At 46.5% G+C, this 20,345-nt stretch overlaps 1 protein-coding gene across 3 annotated transcripts in view; it reads right to left on the bottom strand.

Moving 5' to 3' along the window:
• The window catches only part of APPL2 (adaptor protein, phosphotyrosine interacting with PH domain and leucine zipper 2), a 54,008-nt gene that overhangs the window by 10,421 nt on the left and 23,242 nt on the right, over nt 1–20,345 (bottom strand). For all 3 annotated transcript variants that reach the window (XM_014865816.3, XM_070507193.1, XM_070507192.1), the window contains exons 6-14: nt 18,019–18,060; nt 17,815–17,873; nt 16,923–17,069; nt 11,605–11,687; nt 7,832–7,990; nt 6,179–6,367; nt 4,688–4,730; nt 4,549–4,605; nt 4,363–4,451 (exon numbers count right to left, since the gene is read on the bottom strand). In XM_014865816.3, coding sequence (XP_014721302.1) covers nt 4,363–4,451; nt 4,549–4,605; nt 4,688–4,730; nt 6,179–6,367; nt 7,832–7,990; nt 11,605–11,687; nt 16,923–17,069; nt 17,815–17,873; nt 18,019–18,060 — 868 coding nt within the window. The remainder of the gene's footprint in view (nt 1–4,362; nt 4,452–4,548; nt 4,606–4,687; nt 4,731–6,178; nt 6,368–7,831; nt 7,991–11,604; nt 11,688–16,922; nt 17,070–17,814; nt 17,874–18,018; nt 18,061–20,345) is intronic.

The raw sequence follows: 20,345 nt of genomic DNA on the forward strand, positions 1-20,345 counted from the left end.
CTCCTGAGCCCCTCCCTCCCCACTCCCCCAGTGCGCCCTCCACTCGAGCGACACCAAACACATGGCACACCGTTCCTCGTGTCTCCATCTCAGTCCCGCTGCTTACCCAGTCTCCCGTGGTTCGAACGCCACCTCCAGTTCCTCTTCGCCCCTAAGCCTTTCAAGCCAGTCTGACCCTCTCCCTCCTCCGACTCCAGTGGTTCCTCTCAGTAAGTCACAGGGCCAGTCTGTACCCTATGTGTCTCCTGAACTCAGCACTGTGCCCACACACATTGCTACTGAGATGGTGGCACATGAAAGTAGAGCACCATCTGTATCGTGATTCATCACGTGCCACCGTGTTTCTCTCTTCGAGGGTCAGAATGACGTACTTTAACTTCGCACATTTTTATCATCTTTTCTCCCCAGCTAGAATGTAAACTCCTTTGAGGGGCAAAGAATGTCACAGTATTTTGATTTCTTGCATTGTGTGGACTATTAAAAGGCTCTCAGTATCCTTCTGTTCATCTGATATTTTGTGTATCAGTATTTTCATATCCTCAGGTAGGCCAATAACTAAATAGATTACATGAAACTACTTTATAGTGCCATTTGACAAATAAGCATACTAAATGGAAAGTGGACAGAAACATAGGCTGGGAGACAGTCACTGCAAGGAGAGACCGTTCAGTCTAACCTCCATCATTAACAGAGAAGGAAACAGGTCTCTAGAGAAACAGTAATTCTGAAGGCACGCAGTTAACTGGTGTGTGAGTAGATTAAGAACTGAGGTCTCCTGACTGCCAGTATAGTACCTTCCCGTGATGCCACACTGCCTCAGTAATCCAAAATGGCAGACTCACATCTGTATTTGATCCAACTTTAAGGGAGGAGTATGATTTAGTAAGTGGTAAGCACTGGAGGAAGGGATGAGTAGAAGCTTAAAGGGGAGGAAGAAAGTCCAAATTTTGACTCCCCAGAGGGTCTAAGGGGAGATAACAAAGATAGGATGGGCCAGGTTGTAGAGGGTCATGGCACCATCAGGTGGGGTCTGAACTTGACTCTATGGTATAGGGAGCCACCGAAGATTCTTAACAGAGGCGTGACATGATGTAAAGCATCACCTGTGATCTCTATGTCACCAACTCTAATGGACACTTTGTGATCATCATCCTACTTGATCTCTCAAAGCATCTAACATAAGTGACCTCTCCTTAAGACTCTTCTTGGTTTCTGCTGATGCCACCACTTTTCTTGATGTTTCTCAGTATCCTTTTCAGGCTCCTTCTCCTCTACTCCAAACGCTGGCGTTCTTTAGGATCCTGTCCTAGGCCCCACTCTTCTCCCTCTACGCCCTCTCCCTAGATGACCTCTTCCACTGCCACTGTCGTGGGAGTTCTCGATTCATATATGCAGCCCCGACACTTTCTTTGTACTCCAGACTTGTGTCAGTTGACTACTTAACATGCTGGAATGTTTTACAGGCCTCTCAAACTCATCATGTCCAAAAGTGAACTCTTGATACCCACTGCCAACTCTTCCATCTCTTTAAATACCACCACCATCTGCCCACATGCTCAACTCAGACTGTGGTCATCCTTTGATTTGTGTTTTTCCTCCCACTCCACATCTCAGATATCACAAGTCCTACAGATTCTGCCTCCAAAATAAGTCCCAAATCCATCGACTCTGTCTCCTCTGCCGTGGTCCTAGTTTAAGACGCCATCCTCTTCGCCTGGATGCTGCCACAGGCTCCTCCCTGGATACGTACATGCGCAGCTCTGTGTTCTGTGTCCTCCACAGTAGCCAGAGCCGACCCTGGAAAATCAAGTGGATCATCTCTCTCTCTGACACACGCGCCTACGTGCCTCTCAGAACCCTTCCACAGCTCCCCAGGCTCCTGACCATGACTTCCTTCATGATCTGTCCCTGTCACCCTCCCTCCCCAACCTCATCCTGCTCCAGCTCTCCCTTTACCCACCATTGTCTAGTTATCCTGGTCTTTCAGCATCTCAAATACGCTCTTTTCTGCCTTAGAGCTCCCATAATTGCTACCAGGAATGCACTGCCTCTGGCTGTTTGCAAGAGTGGCTACTTCTCAACTTTTACTTCTCAATTTAAATATTATCTCCACAGACAGGCCCTACATAGGTCTCTCTTTACTCTCCACAACACCCCCCTTGTCTTGAACATAATAGCACTTTCCTCAATTTCAACTAAATATTTGTTTACATTTTGCCTGTCTTCCCCCACAAGTCTGTAAGTTTCATGACCTAGCCCATGCCTGGGCACCTAGCGGATATCGACAAACATGTGCTGAATAGCAGGATAAATGAATGAATATTAGATAGGTAATGCCTGAAGAATGAGGGAAGGCCACACATATTTGCTTAGAAGTGAATGGCAATTTGTTCCCAAGAACACAGTTTCTTTGCTGCTTTCCCCACTGTCATCAAAACATTTTTTTATTCTTAATGAGTTGACTCTAAGAAAGAGAGTACCCCTCCCCCCCAGAGATCTGGGACCATCTGGCAGCCACATCTGTCACTCTTCCAATATCTGGGTTGATTCAGTTGGCTGGCCAGAGTCATTCTTTTTTTCAGGGATTCTTCTGTGTCCCTTCTGTGGGATCCTTTCTGTCTAAGAATGCGACTTACTCATTCTAGAACAAGGAGAAAAATCCGTTACTGAATAATTAGATCTGAGCTGCAAATTATTTTTTAGAAAACCAATCACACCTCCTAATTACTAACACTAAACTATACATTGGCACCCTAGAAAGACAGCATATTAAAGCTGGAAGGGGCCTTAGAGGTTGTCTAGTTTCTCATCTTCTTATGTCACAAAGTTAGGAGACAGAGGCCCAGAAAGTTGACTGACTCAACTCAAGGACATCTAGCTGTGTTCAAGGCAGAGCTATTATCCGAACGTCTCTTAACTCTGAGTCTAGTTTTCTCCACAGGGCCCATCTGCCATTCTTGTGGCTTTACAAAGAGGAGACAGACACATTTACCCAGGACAAAGCTCAGAGATTAGCGCCGCTGGCTGATCTTTATTCCCATTTCCATTCATATAGTGCTTTCCTTAGAGCCGTGCTTCAGAAGCACGCGCTGTGTGAACTGTGAAACCCTTACATCACAGCACTGAAGTTTTCTCAGACGTGTTGCGTCTTTCCCATTTTTATTACCCTTGCTCAGGTTCTCAGGTTCTATTTCACAGCTACTATTACAACAACTTCCTGTCGGGTCTCTTTGCCTTTCCCTCATCCCCGCACGCCCCATCCAGTCTATCCTATATAGTGCTGCAGAACCACCTTTCCGCTCTGGTTCTGATTATGCCACCCCTTGGCCTAAAGCCCTCAGTCCTCCTCCATGCCTGTAACTCCTAAGCAGAGCACCTAGTTCTTTCACAATCAGACTCAAACCTAGCTTCTGGCCTTAGCTTCTGCTGCTGCTTCTGTGAACCCACGGCAGGTGTGTGAACACTGGCTCCACACTGCACAGCACTGAGACCCTCAGAAGTCATTTAACCACCCTGAGCTCTCCAATGGCTTTCTTCTGGACTCAGTAGATAGTATCTGTAAAACAATTCACGGGGTTCTTTCTACACTGAAAAAGAGACACCAAATATAGTCATAATTTTAATTTACCCTTTGATGCCATGCTTTCATTAGCATGAAAAGTAATACAACCCTCTATTATTTAACCAAATGGAAACTCCCATTAAGACAAAAGGTAGGATTCCTGGAATAAATCCTAAAGCAGTATTCAAAACAAAAGAAAAGCCACATGGATGAAAATGTTTACAATAAATGATAACAGCAAACAAAGGAAGGGAGACAACCTAAATATTCACTAGCTAAAAATAATAAATGATGGAATAGTGTGTATAGTCATTAAAAGGAATAATCATAAAAAAACTAAAAATATAAAAAATATATATGTGAAAATGCAAAATAAGCACAGTATGTGTGCAGATAAGGCCTGGGCAGTAACACAGACATATAAAGGGTGATTTGGTTCCTTATTTTAAAAATTTTTGTTTTGATTCCCTAATTTTGTTGATGCTGACAGAAAATGTGAGGAAAACCCCTGACTAGCAAGCCCCTCGATGCAAGTCCTGTTTGCTCAGACTGCACAGCACGGCCCAGTGGGAAGGATGTGGATGCTGAAATGGACAGCTTTGAATCCTGGCTCTGCCCCTCATCTGTGGTATGAACATGGGCAAAATGTTCAGCCTTTCACAGCCGTAGTTACGGCGTCTGTAGAACAGAGCTGAACAGAACCCCTGGGTGGTTTGTGAGGATGAAATAACAGCTGGTGTCAAACTCCTAGTACATAGTTGGGCTCCAGAAAAACTAGTTCTCCAGTGTCCTTTAGTTACCTGGGGCGCGAGCTTTCTTGCTTTTTTCCATAACTTGTAATGGGAGTCACTGCTTGGAGAGCTGTCTGATTCAACTTGATGGCGACTGCCTAGAAATCCACAGGCGACATGCTCAGTCCCAGGAGGCGCCTGCTTACCTTTCAGACTGAGCACGGGGCTGAGGCAGGGAAGGCAGCTGTGCATTACCTCTGGGTTGTCGGTCAGGTAGATCTGTCTGGAGATGTTGTTTATCGCACATATCCACTGCAGAGAACATTAAAAAACCTGCTGAATCCCCAAGTCACCCACTCTACTAGGAAAGAAGTGCAACAAACAAAACCTTTACCTCTTCATTTTCCTTCCTGCTTTCTGCCTGGAGGATTATTCCCCTGAAATAAAGTGCATCTAAGTAAGTGCTTCTCAATCTCAGCGACTAAGGATTACTCTACACAAACTGAACTTGGCTGGTGTCCCGAAGGGAAAGGGTCAGGAAGGTGGCATGATGGGAAGGAAAGAAATGGGGGTTCTGGCTCTGCCGCTCATTTACTGTATGATCGTGGACAAACACTTCCTTCCCCTGGGGCTCAGCTTTCTCAACTATCAAATGAGCAGGCTGGACTCAGATCTAGGAGCCCAAGTAGGTGATTCTACAGTGTGGACCATCTTGTTGGCCCTCTTAGATGATCCAAGGCAGCCAGGGCGCCGGCCCAGCCGCTCTCTCAACCACAGCCAAAGAAGGAATTAGCAGCCCTTACACTCCTCCCCGAGAACTCAAAACTCTGCCCATGGAGGGCAGGGAATGGGGTTGGAGACAAATACTACTGCCCGACCTTTGCAAAGGCTTAGCTCTGAAGGGGCTCCACAGCTGCTAGTTCCTTTGCTCCTCGTTTCTGCAGCAGGGGGAACATGGGTCTGACCCCTGTCTTATATCTGAGGAAACCGAGGCCCAGAGGAGTGACGTAACTGCCTGGGAGCATGACTAGAATCCAGGCATCTTCATTCCCACCTCTTCTCCCATCGCCTGGGAGGAAGGATGACGTCTAAAACTGCTCTGCCAATCTGCCAACACAATACCAACACTGCCGCCACCTCTCCTGAATGTGCTATTGTTCAAATCAAATCTCGACTCAGAACCCCAATGTAGAGAGCAAATGCAAGTAACAGCTCACTGTAGGACTCTCCCCCAGGCAGGTGAACCCTGGAGCACCTCATGGGGCTCTGAACTCCTTGGAGCACAGTTTGAAACCACTGCTCTAAGTGACGGGGGATCCCACTGGGATGGCATCTACTGTGAAAGACCCAAGGCTGCTACTTCAAAAGCATGAGCTCCTCTGGGCCCCTGAGGGTCACGGGATATGTGGGGACAGCATGCTAACCAATGACACTGCTAGCTGAATGCATGGTTCACATCTCCTGCCTCAGCTGGAACGACGGGCTCCTCAGGCAGCTTCCTTACCTACTCCCCCCTCACCCCTGCTCCACCATACTACAAACACAAATGCTTGTTTAGCAACAGGCAAGGAGAAGCCACAGCATTCTCTCTGAGAATCTGTGTGGACAAACAGCTCCTTCTACTGCCATCTTACACACATAGGTCACCTCTTCTCCGAAGCCCCAGACAAATCCTCCCTGGGACTCCTGAAATAAGGCAGGTTGGATCCCATACAGGTCATGTGTGATTGCTTAAAGAGAACATAAAAACATCCTCCTGAAGGTCAACAGTACCGGATGGAGCCTCTCCCATGGAGGGCTGGCACGGAGGAATGAGCTACGAGGCCCTTGGCAGGGTGGAGGCACTACACTTGTTCTCCTCCCCAATAAAACCCGGGTGGCATACGATTTCCCATTAGGCGTGGTGATCTGGAAGCAGTAGCGTCGGTCTTCACAATCCACTGCCATCACTGAGCAGTTGTCCAGGTCCTGGATCAAACCTCCGGCCACGGCTCCCCTGGGCTGACACATGAGGTTCCCGCCTTGCGTGAAGAAGTAAAGTCTCTCCCAAGTGGTGGTGACCAGCCCTGTTTTACTGTAAGAAGTGTGTTTTTAAAAGGCCCATTAGTACTAGAAAGCGGCACCTCAACATCTTGCTGCCTCTTTATGGGTATTGGTGGCATTTTCGAAATAATTCCCTTATATTAAAGCAAAACTGCTTTGAAAACAATTCAAGTACAAAGAGTAGCAGAAGAGGTCCAATTTAGCTTAAATGATCTGGGAGATTCTGGGATCTGCTCACACGGGAGACACCAGTCCCACAGCCAACTCCCACGTGTGGGCAGGATGTGCCTACCTCCAGTGAACCAGACTCTGGCTTCTACCTGATATCTGGAAACAGAATTAGTCCATCATCATTACGAATGGAAAACATGGAAGATCATTTCTCTAAGACATGGAGCTGAACTGCTCTAAATCTTATCAGAGGCCCTAGGATCACGGTGGCCACAGCACAGAATCCTGGGGGCGTTTACGAGATTCAGTTTTGCTCAGCTGGATGTTATTCTTGTTTTGTGAGCTGCTTACAAGAGGAAAATCCAGTAACTGGCAAATAACACCAGAACCTGGTGGAGTTTTGTCTCTGTACAGAACGAAAGGAGACATTTGGCTTGTGATCTCAACAAGCTTACAGCCCTTTGAAGAGCTCTACCCTGGGAAGAAAGCAGCTGGCAATTCCTCTTACAGATACTCTATTTGGGGGATACCAAATATATCTACTTCAGTCAGTATTTACTGAGTACCAACTATGTGCAAGGCACTAGATTTCCCACCTCACTAATTACAATAATTTCCAAAAATAGTAATAGCTACCATTTGAGTGCTTACTACCTGCTAGGAATTACCTCATTCAATCCTTGCAACAGCTTTATGAAGCAGGTGCAATTACCAGCTCTAGTTTATGGCCATGCAATCGAGGCCCAGCCAGGGGGTCTGACTGACACTGAAGCCGAGTCTTCACCAGCCCTGAAAGCAGCCTCCCTCTGCTCTTAGATGCAACTGAACCTGATCATCCCTTTAATTCAAAATGGACGTTTAAAGACCTGAATGTTAAATATGTGATTCAGTCTATATGAATCCAGATGACTCTGAAAGCTTCCCAGCCCTCAGACCCTGGCCTTGATGGCTCCCACCTGTCAGGGGCCTGGGGCAAGGGGAGGGGCAAGATGATAACTCTCAACGGTCCAGGAGGATGACAGTGAAGAGCAGTCTGCCTGCAAATGGCCACGGTGACCTGGGACGTGGGTGGCCTGCCCCTTGGAGTTCATGCACTGGGTTCTTACTCACGTGATTGTTTCAAGCCCATCTCTCAGTGCTTGGGGACCTGGGCCCAGAGGCTTCCTGTGTCCCAGGCAGAAAGGGTGCTGGGGTGCTGTGGTGGGCGTTCTTCCCGCAGCTCAGCCACCCCTACCCTTTAATGGGGCGCTTCGCTTAGCAGATGCTCTCTAGCCACTCCTGGGGAAAACAAATTTGAGAAAGAGGGCGGCAATGGCATTCTTACTTTCTAAGATTAAGGTAACCAGCCTTCTGGATGAGGTTCCTGTTGATCTGTGGTGTAGACACATCAAAGTCTGGAGTGTAAACAGATTCATCAACAGAAAGTAATTCTTGCTGGGACACACGCGTCTTTTCCGCTTCAGCTTCCTGTTCCACCTGAATGCTTAAGACAGAAGGTGACAGGTCAGTCACTCATCACTGGCCGACCCAGCACTGCTGAGCAGCAGATGGCAGCACCGTCTCCCACCGCTTCCTGCCTTAGGAACGGAGCTGCAGCCTGCACTGGAGCCACGACTCTCCACCTTATCTAACTTCCGCCCTGAAAGCTGGGATCATGGGGGCTCAAGTGTGCACTACCAGAAGTGTTTATGTGACTGTTCTTTTAAATAAGAAATACCACTAGACAACGCCTGAACCCAGTCAAACAATTTCTCTGCTGACAAAGTGGTAAACGTGCTCAGAAGTCTTGAAGCAAATTTTAAGAGAAAAACAATGAGGAGCCCATCCTCAGGGGCTGCATGTGCAGGTGGCCTGTGAGGAGGCTGGAAAGGAAGGAAGGAGGGAACAGCAGTCATTCCTGCCGCGACCCCGCCCCTTGGTGGAGACGGCCACCGGAGGGAGGAAAGTGACCAGGAGGTGGTACCAAGATGTAACACAAAGCCTAGGGCAATGCTTTTCCTTTGACGACAGCCACACAATGGCCCCAAGACTGCAGGGGCTGGCTAGCCAAGGGCTGCCCACGCACGTACGGGGGTAAGTGGGCCAAGATCTGGGCTTTTGTGTGTGCGCGCGCTGAGGTGTGGAAAACCCGGAAGCTTCAGCTTGAAATAAGCAGCTGCCCTTTCTCCCTACAAATTGAGGCCTCAATAGCCACCCCCTGCCAGTGGTGACAGTCTCGGTTATAAAGTCCTGAACACACGGCCCATCCATGTGAAAGAGCAAACTTTAGAGGCATTGCTCCACTTCTGCACTGTGTTAAAGGAGAGAAGGCTGAATGACAAATTTAAAATCAGAGGAAACCCTGGGGGCCAGCTAGTCCACAGTTTCACAGAGTGAGCTCCTCAGGATTTTCTCTCAAAAGGCTTCTTTAATTACATAAGTTTGAGCTTGTACATTCCATATTCTCCTCTTGGAGAGTCACAATGCACACTGCTGGTATCTTGTTTAATGCAGCTCCATGCAAGCAGTCAATCTAAGTTAATTTGGCTTTTCTGACATTGGAATGGAATGACTGGGCACTTCACCACTGGTGGCCTTTGGAGAGGCAAGCTGGAGCACAAACCTCACGAGCTTAACCTGCTTGTCACTGCCAAGACTGAGAGAATGGAAAGAGAGAAAAACGTTAAGCAGGACAGGAGGTGGAAGGAGGGAGCCCAAAGTATACCAAACCACTGAAGCTTTCGTGGGGGAGAAACCTCCGAGGACCTGATGAAAGGTAAGGACTGTCTCCCCTAGAAAAAGACTTAGATGCATCTCGCTCACAACTTCAGGGAGCTTTCAGTCACTGCCTCTCCCTCCCCTCCCCAACCGTACAGACTCAGCTTCAAAAACTCCGAGCTAGTCCAAGGCTCCCGAGAACTCAAGGAACAGGGTAGAAAAGTGACTGCTTTCAAATGGTTCTCTTTGAAGATTAAAAAAAAAAAAGCATGTTTCATGTAATTAAAAAAAGGAATATATATGTATATAAAAAAAGAATATATATATGTGTGTGTATATATATCCCCCCATATACATATATGGGAGCAGCAGCAGGAGCCAAGAAAAAAGGCAGAAGTGTATCACTGTAGGGTTAGGAACTGGAAAAAGAGCCAGTCCCTGGCTCTGGGGGTGGTGGCAACGGCCTTGCCTGGGTTTAGGCTGCCTCTGAATCCGCTCACATCTTGCTACAGTAGAGCACGGGGCACGCCCCTCCTAGGGCAGGGAGTGCAGGGCTCTGGAGCCACCAGTGGACACTGTTCCTTGGCCTCTCTGCACTGGCTGGCTGCTGACGCGTGGCAGTGTGGCAGCAAAAGCACCTCGTGGATGGAGAAGAGCGGCAGTCCTTATCTATCACCAATATAAACCTGCAGTGACAGGACAATTAGAATTCTTACACTGAATGCTTTAGTGTTTGAACCAGGAGGTTAAGTGCCCCCAGGCTCCTCTGGGAGCCCCGCCTGCTGTCTGTTGTCCCCGTAATGAAATACGCCTTGTCAAGCAGCAGAGCGACCTCACACACCTGGACCCAGCCCTCGAGAGAAGGCTGTGCAGCCAGGACCTTAACGCCCGGAACTGTTAGAATGGCTGGTGCCCCACTTTGGTTGGCCTAGTAACCACTCACAGAAATGCGACAAGGAAAGAGGAAATAGGCTCTAGGATCTGCAGAAAGAATACACCATAGCATCTCAAAAACAAGCATAAATGACCCACCTCCATTAATAAAAAAATCTAATACATAAAAAAAATTTGAAGCACAGATGGTTCTCCCAGAACCATGGAAAAGCATGGAATTCTGAGTTAAAGCAGGATAAGAAAGAGACAGTGAGAGATTAGGGACAGAGGGCTATGAGAGAAACTGAACAGGCTCCCTTCTTTCACTCTCTCCTAACATTCCCAGGGCTAAGGATCAAATCAAAAGCAGGAAACTGAACTCGGACCCCACAGACGGCTTTCTAGCGTAGTTCCAAATCCAGCCCGCATCCCTCACTGCGGCCGGTGGCCAGAAGGAAATGGCTCAGTGATGCTCAGGAGGGAGTGTATGCTTTCATAAAGTACAGCCCCCCCCAACTTTGTATGAACGCTCAGCACTGGTTTTCCATGGGATTCATTCTTTATTTTCAGCATTTTAGGTAGACTTCTGCCTAAATAAATTCCATTGGTTTGCCTTCTTAAGGTATTGTGAAATGCACATTCTAAAGAAAATAAGCAACTTTCTCTTCATTTTTCCACACAAGATAATATACTCATATTTCCGTTTTGTATATTTACTTATATATACATGCACACATACAGAGAGACATATTTCTCTACTTCAAAAATCCTAACCAGCACTCAAGGAACTGCAGGTCTGTGGTTTAATGAAAAACGCCTGGCACTGGGGGGCCTGGGAACCTCTTCCGGGCTCACCACCATGGAGGCGGACGGCAGGCGGCACAGGGAGTCAGAGCAGCCAAAGCATCAATTACACGGTGGGCAGGACAATCTGAAGAGATGATCTTGTATTTTTTTTAAAAAAGCACTTGCCAGGCTGAACTGCAGTTTGTTAAATTAATTCAAAGAAGGCTTTATGCCTCATTTATCTATTCTAAATGTGATGGTGAGCATTTCCTGAAAAGTTGCAGCATTGCTGGCTGCCAACCCATTAGCTTTCAAAGATAAAGCTCTTCTGAAGCCTCTTCTAAATCCACAGCAAGTCTAAACCGGACTCATAGGCTTCTAACATGTGAAACCTGACTAGACAAAAGGAGACCCAAAGAACACGAACTTGGACATAATGGGAAAGTAGCCCTGTGGACATTTTCACCTTTGATTTATACATAATCTTTTCCCATAGTGGGGAGGACTCTGAGCTCCATACAAGTTGGGAACTGCAGAAATCATTATTTTTCAACCACAGTATTCACAAATACTGACACATTCATTGGCAGCTAAGAGGAGGGTGCTGCTTCTGAGAGTTTATGGAGTGAACAGGGGCTCTGGGGGACCCTGGGCAGTCAGAACCCTCCCCACCGCCCGGAGAGGCTGATTCAGCAGGAAGGGCAAAAGGCACCCAAGATCCAAAGTGGAGGGCAGCATTACCTTTGAACCATGTCTGCAACGGAGGATAAAAAGCTGTCCATACTTTGGTTAAACATCTCTGCTCCCCTCTTAAAAAAGTTAATCTGAAAGATATAATTGTGATATTCTGAAAATCATCTAGGAAAGGAGATCGATGAATGCATTAAATGTGAGACTGACAGCATGGGGGCGGCCAACACTGGCTGGCTGGCCCCTCCTTGCTTGCAGCACTCACCACATCCCTACTGAGCCCCCTCCACACCCCAAGGCTGAGAGCTACTCCCAAAGCCCCAAGTGCATCTGTGGCAGGTGGATGGCAAGACCCAGCTATCGAGCTGAAAGGCCGTCAATAGCAGGAATAACGTAAGTTAACTGCTTGGTACATACCAGGTGCATCAATAATGACTAGTGATCACTATTTTTTTTTTTGAGGAAGATCAGCCCTGAGCTAACATCTGCCGCCAATCCTCCTCTTTTTGCTGAGGAAGACTGGCCCTGAGCTAACATCCGTGCCCACCTTCCTCTAGTTTATATGTGGGATGCCTGCCACAGCATGGCTTGCCAAGCGGTGCCATGTCTGCACCCGGGATCCGAACCAGCGAACCCTGGGCCACCAAAGTGGAACATGCGCACTTAACCGCTGCGCCACCGGGCCGGCCACTCACTATTTTTGACATTATCATCATCAGCTTTTTTTCTGTGTGAATTCTATATAGTAAGTTTCTTAAGAGCAAGGATTAGGCCTTATTCATGTTTGCATCTCCAGAGGCTAGATGGGTGTGTGACACATGACACGCACAGCATCAGTAAGACACTGACAAGCTCAAAATGGATCAAAGACCTAAAGGTGAGACCTGAAACCATAAGGCTTCTGGAAGAAAACGTAGGCAGTACACTCTTTGACATCAGTATTAAAAGGATCTTTTCGGACACCATGCCTTCTCAGAGAAGGGGAAACAATAGAAAGAATAAACAAATGGGACTTCATCAGATTAAAGAGCTTCTTCAAGGCAAATGAAAACAGGATTGAAACAAAAAAACAACCCACTAACTGGGATAAAATATTTGCAAGTCATATATCTGACAAAGGCTTAATATCCATAATATATAAAGAACTCTCGCAACTCAACCACCAAACATCAAACAACCCAATCAAAAAATGGGCTGGAGACATGAACAGACATTTCTCCAAAGAAGATATACTGATGGCCAATAGGCACATGAAAAGATGCTCATCATCGCTGATCATCAGGGAAATGCAAATCAAAACTACACTAAGATATCACCTTACACCCGTTAGAATGACAAAAATATCTAAAACTAATAGTAACAAATGTTGGAGAGGTTGCGGAGAAAAAGGAACCCTCATACACTGCTGGTGGGAATGCAAACTGGTGCAGCCACTATGGAAAACAGTATGGAGATTCCTCAAAAAATTAAAAATAGAAATACCATACGATCCAGCCATCCCACTACTGGGTATTTATCCAAAGAGCCTGAAGTCAGCAATCCCAAAAGTCCTATGCACCCCAATGTTTATTGCAGCACTGTTTACAATAGCCAAGACAGGGAAGCAACCTAAGTGCCCAGCAACAGATGAATGGATAAAGAAGATGTGGTACATATATATAATGGAATACTACTCAGCTGCAAAACAGAACAAAATCATTCCATTTGCAATAACATGGATGGACCTTGACGGAATTATGTTAAGTGAAATAAGCCAGCAAGAGAAGGATAATCTGTGTATGACTCCACTCATATGAGGAATTTAAAATTATGGACTAAGAACAGTTTAGTGGATACCAGGGGAAAGGTGGGGTGGGGGGTGGGCACAAAGGGTGAAGTGGTGCACCTACAACATGACTGACAAGCATTAATGTACAACTGAAATTTCACAAGATTGTAACCTATCATTAACTCAATAAAAAAAAAGAAAGAAACTGACAAGCACTTGACGCAGCCCGCAGGACATTCTCCAAAGTGAAGCCTACACTGAAGGCCACCATCTGACTGACTCCATTCACCGAGCCTTCTGTGGCTCTGAACGCAGCCTGGACAGATGGTGACGTGGCTGAGATATCACAGAGGGAAATGGGCTAAAGACCCCTACAAAGCTCTTCCAACCCTGCTATCAACTTAAAGGGGATTGTGTATGTGAAGGACACAGCAGGGCCCTGGCACTGCAAAGGTGCTCGACACAGGTGAGGTCCCTTCCTGTTCCCCAGGGTTCTCTGATGGCCACTCTCTGCCCAGGGGAGAGTGGCCCTAGGAGATCTGAGGGCTATACAGTTCGAAAATGAAAACTGCAGTGGCTGGCTTTGTGGGGACCGACAGAAGGAATTCCTTACTTCCAGGACTCCCATGTATTCACTTCCCAGAAAGTCTGGGTCCCCTGACAAACCCTGAAGGGCGGGGCATGGGAAGGAGAGGAAGAAGACCATTTCTGTGCATTACTGACATCTGCAACCACCCCACCCTGGCAAGCTCAAGGTTCCATTTCTTCTATATAAAAACCAGGATTTAAAAACCCTGAGTCTTGGGTAGGAACTGCTCCATTTTACATGCCTGAGTGTAGAGAGGTATCAGTTGCAAGCTTAGGTCATGAACAAAAGAGAGAAAACATTCCGCTGGGTCACGAGTAATCTCTCACGCATTACCCCAGCTCGGCTCTGATCTGGATGCAGCCCTTGCCTTGGGCGGCGGGTGCAGAAGTCCACCTCTCACCCCGAGGAGGCTAGTATGTTATCAACACGGTGCTGACATCCTTACTTCTGTTCCCCAGATACCCTGGGAAGTACGTACACCAATGTCCTTAGTTTTCACAACACCAAACAGACGATGATCATGATTATCCTAATGCAAGGTAACACAAGCAGGGAGATATTCTGGCCCCATGATCTTGGAATCACAGAGAGCTCAACACTGTCAATGCCATTTTGAATCCCTGAAACGTTAAATATCAAAGTCTGTTAAATGAGGACTCTGTATGTCTTAGGGCACAACATCATGCTGGCTTTTCCTCTCCTTCTCCTCCCTGGACTCCTTGGAATTTATACTCGAAGTATATGTCTTAGCCCTTCTACTATTCTGTAAGCTTCTTGGGCAGGGGCTCATGCAGTCTCTAAAAGACCTGACGAATGAATGAATGGAATGAAGGGATAAGATACTGCCTTCTACAGCCACATTTCATAGAACTTACCCTGTAAATACTACACTAGAGTTCGCTTCTGTGTTCTCATAAACCTGTAAACACATTACAAAACCTCAGTCTGTTTGCAGCACAAGGACTGAATCAGGATTTCATTGAAAACCTGTTTAACGAGGGCTAGGTAAGGCAGAAATGGAGTCAAACCACCTCCACCACGGTGGGTGGTGCTGAGACGCCTGACTCAGTGGAACATCATCCAAAGACCAAAGTTCATGTGCCTCTGCGAAGAGGAGGCAGTACCAGGGCCATATGACCATCAGCCAACAAAGGCGGATGCCCAACGAACATTGATTTAAAGGGGCGGATGAGGCAGAGGAGAGCAAATGCTTTGGAATCATCCAAAAGACTCACGGGTCAGACACCACATGGTCTAAGAGAAGGGACCACAGTTTTCATCAGGATTTGCAAAGTCTGCAGGGTGAGGGACTATTTGGTCTTGTGTCTTGAAATCTGAATACTTTTCACATGAAAAATGAAACACGCCATCCTCGGTCCTCAAAAATGCTGCTGCTGCCTAACAACGACGGTGTGCTCTGCTCTGCTTTCCCAGGCCTGGGGCTGCATCTATGCTACTGCGCCCACGGTCTCCTCTTCTCCCGCGGCCAGCATTCACTTACAAAGTCCGTGCTGGGAGAAGTGGGGTAGTCCCTGACCACGAAGGAGTGAAACCAGCCAGGATCAAGCCCGTCCTTTAGGCCTTGTGAGGACCTCCTCTAACCAACAGGGCTCCCTAAGCACTGACCGAGCAGGCCTACAGCTGCTCATCTTTCTGAGACTCTAAGTCTGCAACCCTCCCTGACCCTGGGCTTCTAATGAGCAGATTACTGCTCCAAAGGCAAGGACTGTCCATCCAGGCAGCACAGACAGACAGGAGGTATTCTCTAACAAAGCTAGGATATCCGCCAGGTCAGGGGTGTGTTACTTCACGGAAGGAGAGAGGAGGGCAACAGAGAGCAAGCGAGTACACACCTGTGGGCACAAGTGCGCGGAAGCTGGATGGCTCCCAAGGATCTGCTGCGGACTGGAGCCCACAGCTGGAGAGTGCTAGTTTTTGGTTTAACCCAGCTTTACTCAGATGACACAGAAAGATTACACTGCTCTACTTAAACATGACCTCTGACGGCAGAAGCTGACCTTAGCGTCCTCACCATTCAACAACAGAACAGCCATATTAAGAAGACAGACAGTTGAGCATGGATGTTTAAAGGGCCTCTCTTGTTCTCCTTTTCCCTGAATCAAACTGATGTTGTGTTTTTTGAAATTTAAGTATTTTTAAAATGTATTATAAAAATAATAGACGCTCACGTTTGTGGTTTTAAAAAAGTCACCTTTTTTCTTCTCAACATTTTGCTTCCTTCCATCACTTCCTGTTCCTAGACTGCCACTGAGAGAAGGGTCCTGGCTGCGTTTCTCACATGTCAGAGTGAGGTTCTGGAGTCCACAGAAGCGGGGCTAACACAGGGCAGGGATGAGGGTGAGGGGTGGTGACATTCGCCTCACGTGCACACTCATCCTGTCCCTACCAGGCTGCTGCCATGCAGTCAAGGCCCCTTCCTGAAACTGGAGCCTCCCTGCAGATGAATGTTCCGGAGACCACTAAACGGGGCAAGAAGGCAAACACACACTCTGCAGAGACTTCATCAAGCAGTGGAACATCCTCCCGCGCCCCAGATGCCACAGAGCTGGCAATCCCCTCGGCAATGCACCATGTGAGAACCACGCAGCTGAGGGTGACCTTCACCACAGAGAGCAGCGGAGGGCTGTGCGGAGTCCTCGGCCGGAAGCCTAGCTCTACCAACCTGGGCAGTCGGCCGCTTCTCAGAAACTGGGACAGGCCTGGCTTTCATTTGGATCAGAGACAGAGGGCCATGGCGGCTCCTTGCCACAGGAGGCTTGGGACTAAGGCCATCATTTCCCGCACATACAGCCTAACAAGTCCAGCTCACGATGATCCAGCCCACCTGGAAGCTGTCCAAGTGCTGAATCCAGAAAGTTTCCAAGGAGGTGGTGCATCTGTGTTTCTTTCTCTGATGATGTTTCAGTTCCTCCTAAATTACCTCAGCAGAATGCCATGCTGTTCTCCAGAGCTAGCGTTAGGGCTCACCCTCTGGGGAAGGGACTACCCTACCTGTCCGTGGGCAAAGCCTATCATGGGCTCCATCATGGCCACACGCTTTCGGTACTGCAGCGCGTTGAGGGCACAGTAGTACTGAAGGGAAGAAAGGTGCTGTTTCCGCCGTGCAGCTGCCACCTCTTTGACAACTTCAGTCTTCACCTGATGAAGAGGTGAAAGGAAAACTTCATGTTGTCTAATGGACATGGCAATTCTGTAAGAGCATGCAACTTCAGAGCACGTTTGTTTACTCATTAGAACCATTTTTGTGACAAATGTAATAAAACACAGATAAGGTTCCATCTCAGGTTTTAAAAAATCCAAAGTAACAGCATCTCTGCTTGTGAGGCTGCACTGGGGTGAAGCCAACACTTTCTGCTGGTAGCACGACAAAGCGCTACAGTCCTTCAGCAAAACAGGGCACGTGCACTGAAAGCCACCGACAGTTTAGTTCACTCACAAGACTATTCCAAGGAAATAATTTAGCCCAAGGAAACCAGGGAAGAGAAGTAAAAAGTTACATGCATGAAAACTGTCAATATTATCTATGGTAGCAAAAAAGCAAGAGTTAAAGAATCAGAGGCAACACCCAGGGCAGGCAGTTCAAGTGACCAAGTGTGTATGAGTCAGATATGCAGTACCAAGCTCAAGCTGAAATCACTGTGTGATTATAATTTTACAATGGTTCCAAGCTGGCATTTAATAAACCACTTTGAAAAGCTAGAATAGAGAAGCAGAAGTCTACTTACGAGATTTAAAATAAATAATTTAAAAATCCATGTATAGGAAAAAAAAAAAAGAAAAAATTCATCAAGACACCCTCAATGTCATGAATTCACAACAGGAAGATACAAAGGGAGCTTAAGTAAATGAGATGAAAAACAACATATAAGATAGGTATTCTTACCTTTTCATTCTCCTTTTTTTTAGGAAGTTTGCTATATTTTGCCATTGAGTGGTCATGCTCTAAAAATAAAGAGAGATTTTAGCACCCAGACAGGTTGAAAGCCAGGAACATTCACAGACAGGCTGAAAGGCAAGAACATTCATTCAGCATCTCCACCCACACACATCAATAAATCCACACACCAAGAATGGAGAAGATGCTTACCATTGCTGGCAAGTCCAAAAAGATCCTTTAAAGTGCTTACTTCTGAACAAGAGAAAAGAAACATTTTAGAGCAAAAAAAAACCAAAATATGCCAACCCAGCGCTCTGTGCTTTCCCAAGAAAATAAAAGTCTATGCACAGAAGGGGAAGGTTCTGCCAGCGGCCCCTCAGGTCCTCTGCTCTCGTGGGGTCCCAGCCTGGTGGCTGGGAATCCTGCTCTGAGTTTGTGGCCTCAACTGCACCCCATACTCAGTGACCCTAACTGCCCACAGAGCCATTCCTCTCCAGAGAACGCTTGGGGATGTGGGCTGGAGTGCGTGGTAGCCAAGTACTATTCATGCAGATGGCAGTGTAGACGTAAGGTCTGATTCTTTAGCTCTCCAAAAAAGTTTTAACACATCAGAATCAGAATGCCCTGACTATACCCAGAACCTAGAAATTTCCTGTTGTTGCCATTCTAACATCTGGCAAAGTCACCACTGACAAAGGAATGTGAGGCGCTTGGTTTTTTTTTTGAGGAAAATTAGCCCTGAGCTAACTACTGCCAATCCTCCTCTTTTTGCTGAGGAAGACTGGCCCTGAGCTAACATCCATGCCCATCTTCCTCTACTTTGTATGTGGGACGCCTACCACAGAATGGCTTTTGCCAAGTGGTGCCATGTCTGCACCTGGGATCCGAACCGGCGAACCCTGGGCCACCAAGAAGCGGAACGTGCCAACTTAACCACTGTGCCACAGGCCGGCCCCTGGGGTGCTTGTTCTAATGAAAAAATCGGAAGCCATCTTGTATATCAAACCCGCAACAAGTCAACACCATAACTATCCCCCCACGTGGGTGCTCCACTCATCATGCACAAAGGCAGCTTCACAAAGTCCGAGACCAAAAACCGAAAAAGGTCAATGAGAGCGATGACAGTCCAAGGTTAAAAATTCAAAAACAGATATCTCAAAGAAAGTGATACTTTCGACAATTCTCAAACAATCCATTTTTGATTGTCAAACAAAGCAAAGCACTTTCGCATCTTCTACCTTTTTAATTTGCCTCAAAATTGCCTCTAGCTTTTAAATTTCTCTTCACGTTATTCTTACTCTTTTCGATATCAGGCTGCTTTCTGCCTTTGTTCTCTTGCATTTTTCTTTCTTTCTCTCTCACCCTTTACTTCCTATTGGAGCAGAGTTTTAGGGCTTTTTCTATATAAATTTTACATAGCTTCCTTAATATCTTTTGTGTTGTCTTCATTCAGATTATGTACTTGTATTGACGGGTAAATGAAAAAGGCAGAAAATGTAAGATAAAATGCCACTAAGCAGAGGGGATACCAGATTCTAATTTGGCTCTGACGTTGATTCAAGTATGAGCTGGGCCAAACACTTCAAATTTATGTCTTGGTGTCATCAGAAAAAGATACTTTTGATTAATTGTTTTCATAGGTACTAAGAGGCTTCTCTTTTTACTACTACTACACAGTTTTATTCTCTTAAGAAAAATCTCCCCTGGGCAAATACTCCTAACCCGCAGTGGAGGCCTCCCGGATTAAGCAGACCGCCATCACTCACGCCGCCGGGCACGCTGCACCCCAGGCTGCCCCCGCCTGGAAGACACACCTCTGACAACGCGGGTCTTAGGGTGTGCTCCTTTTTTCTCCTGAAAGACTTGGAATCTGTTTTAAAATGATATCCCCACACATTTCTGATGATTTTATTCAGAGACAATCTTTTTTAAAAATGCGCTCCATGAGGCTTTTAGTTAGTACAGGGTAATCAGCACACGACTACATTTGGGTGTGGGATTTACATGCAATTAGAGATGAGCAACAATAAAAAACACTGAAAATCCTCCTCAATCAAGGTCTTTATACAAGCTAACTAACATATATTTGTTATTCTTTCTTTATCACATTTTAGTGCTGTCAGACTGCGCTTGGTACTTTGTGGCCAGCTCTGCCACAGCCCCCTCCCTACAGCCTCAGGTGACATGACCACAGGGAATCTCAGAGTGAGGGGAAAACATCGTCTTTAAGATTTAGCCTTTGATTTACTGCATCTTTTCTGCCTGAAAAACTTTTTAATTTTAAGGTGTTATATTTTTGAAGAAGTATTATATTGAACAGACCGAGCTTTCAGTACTCAAGTTTAGACTTCTTTCGTCAGCAATTTTTTATATCAGTGTTTTAAAAGTACAATTCTTTAATCTCTAAGCAATGAATATTTTCAATGAAATAACAAAAGGACTAGAAAATTTGGGTTCTTTTTTGAAACATCAACTAAATTTTTTCAAGATTATTTGTTCTTTCGTATAGTCATTTTTTGATTACCTCCATTTCTAGG

Source organism: Equus asinus, chromosome 4 (genome assembly GCF_041296235.1).
Source record: "Equus asinus isolate D_3611 breed Donkey chromosome 4, EquAss-T2T_v2, whole genome shotgun sequence".
Classification (NCBI taxonomy): domain Eukaryota; kingdom Metazoa; phylum Chordata; class Mammalia; order Perissodactyla; family Equidae; genus Equus; species Equus asinus.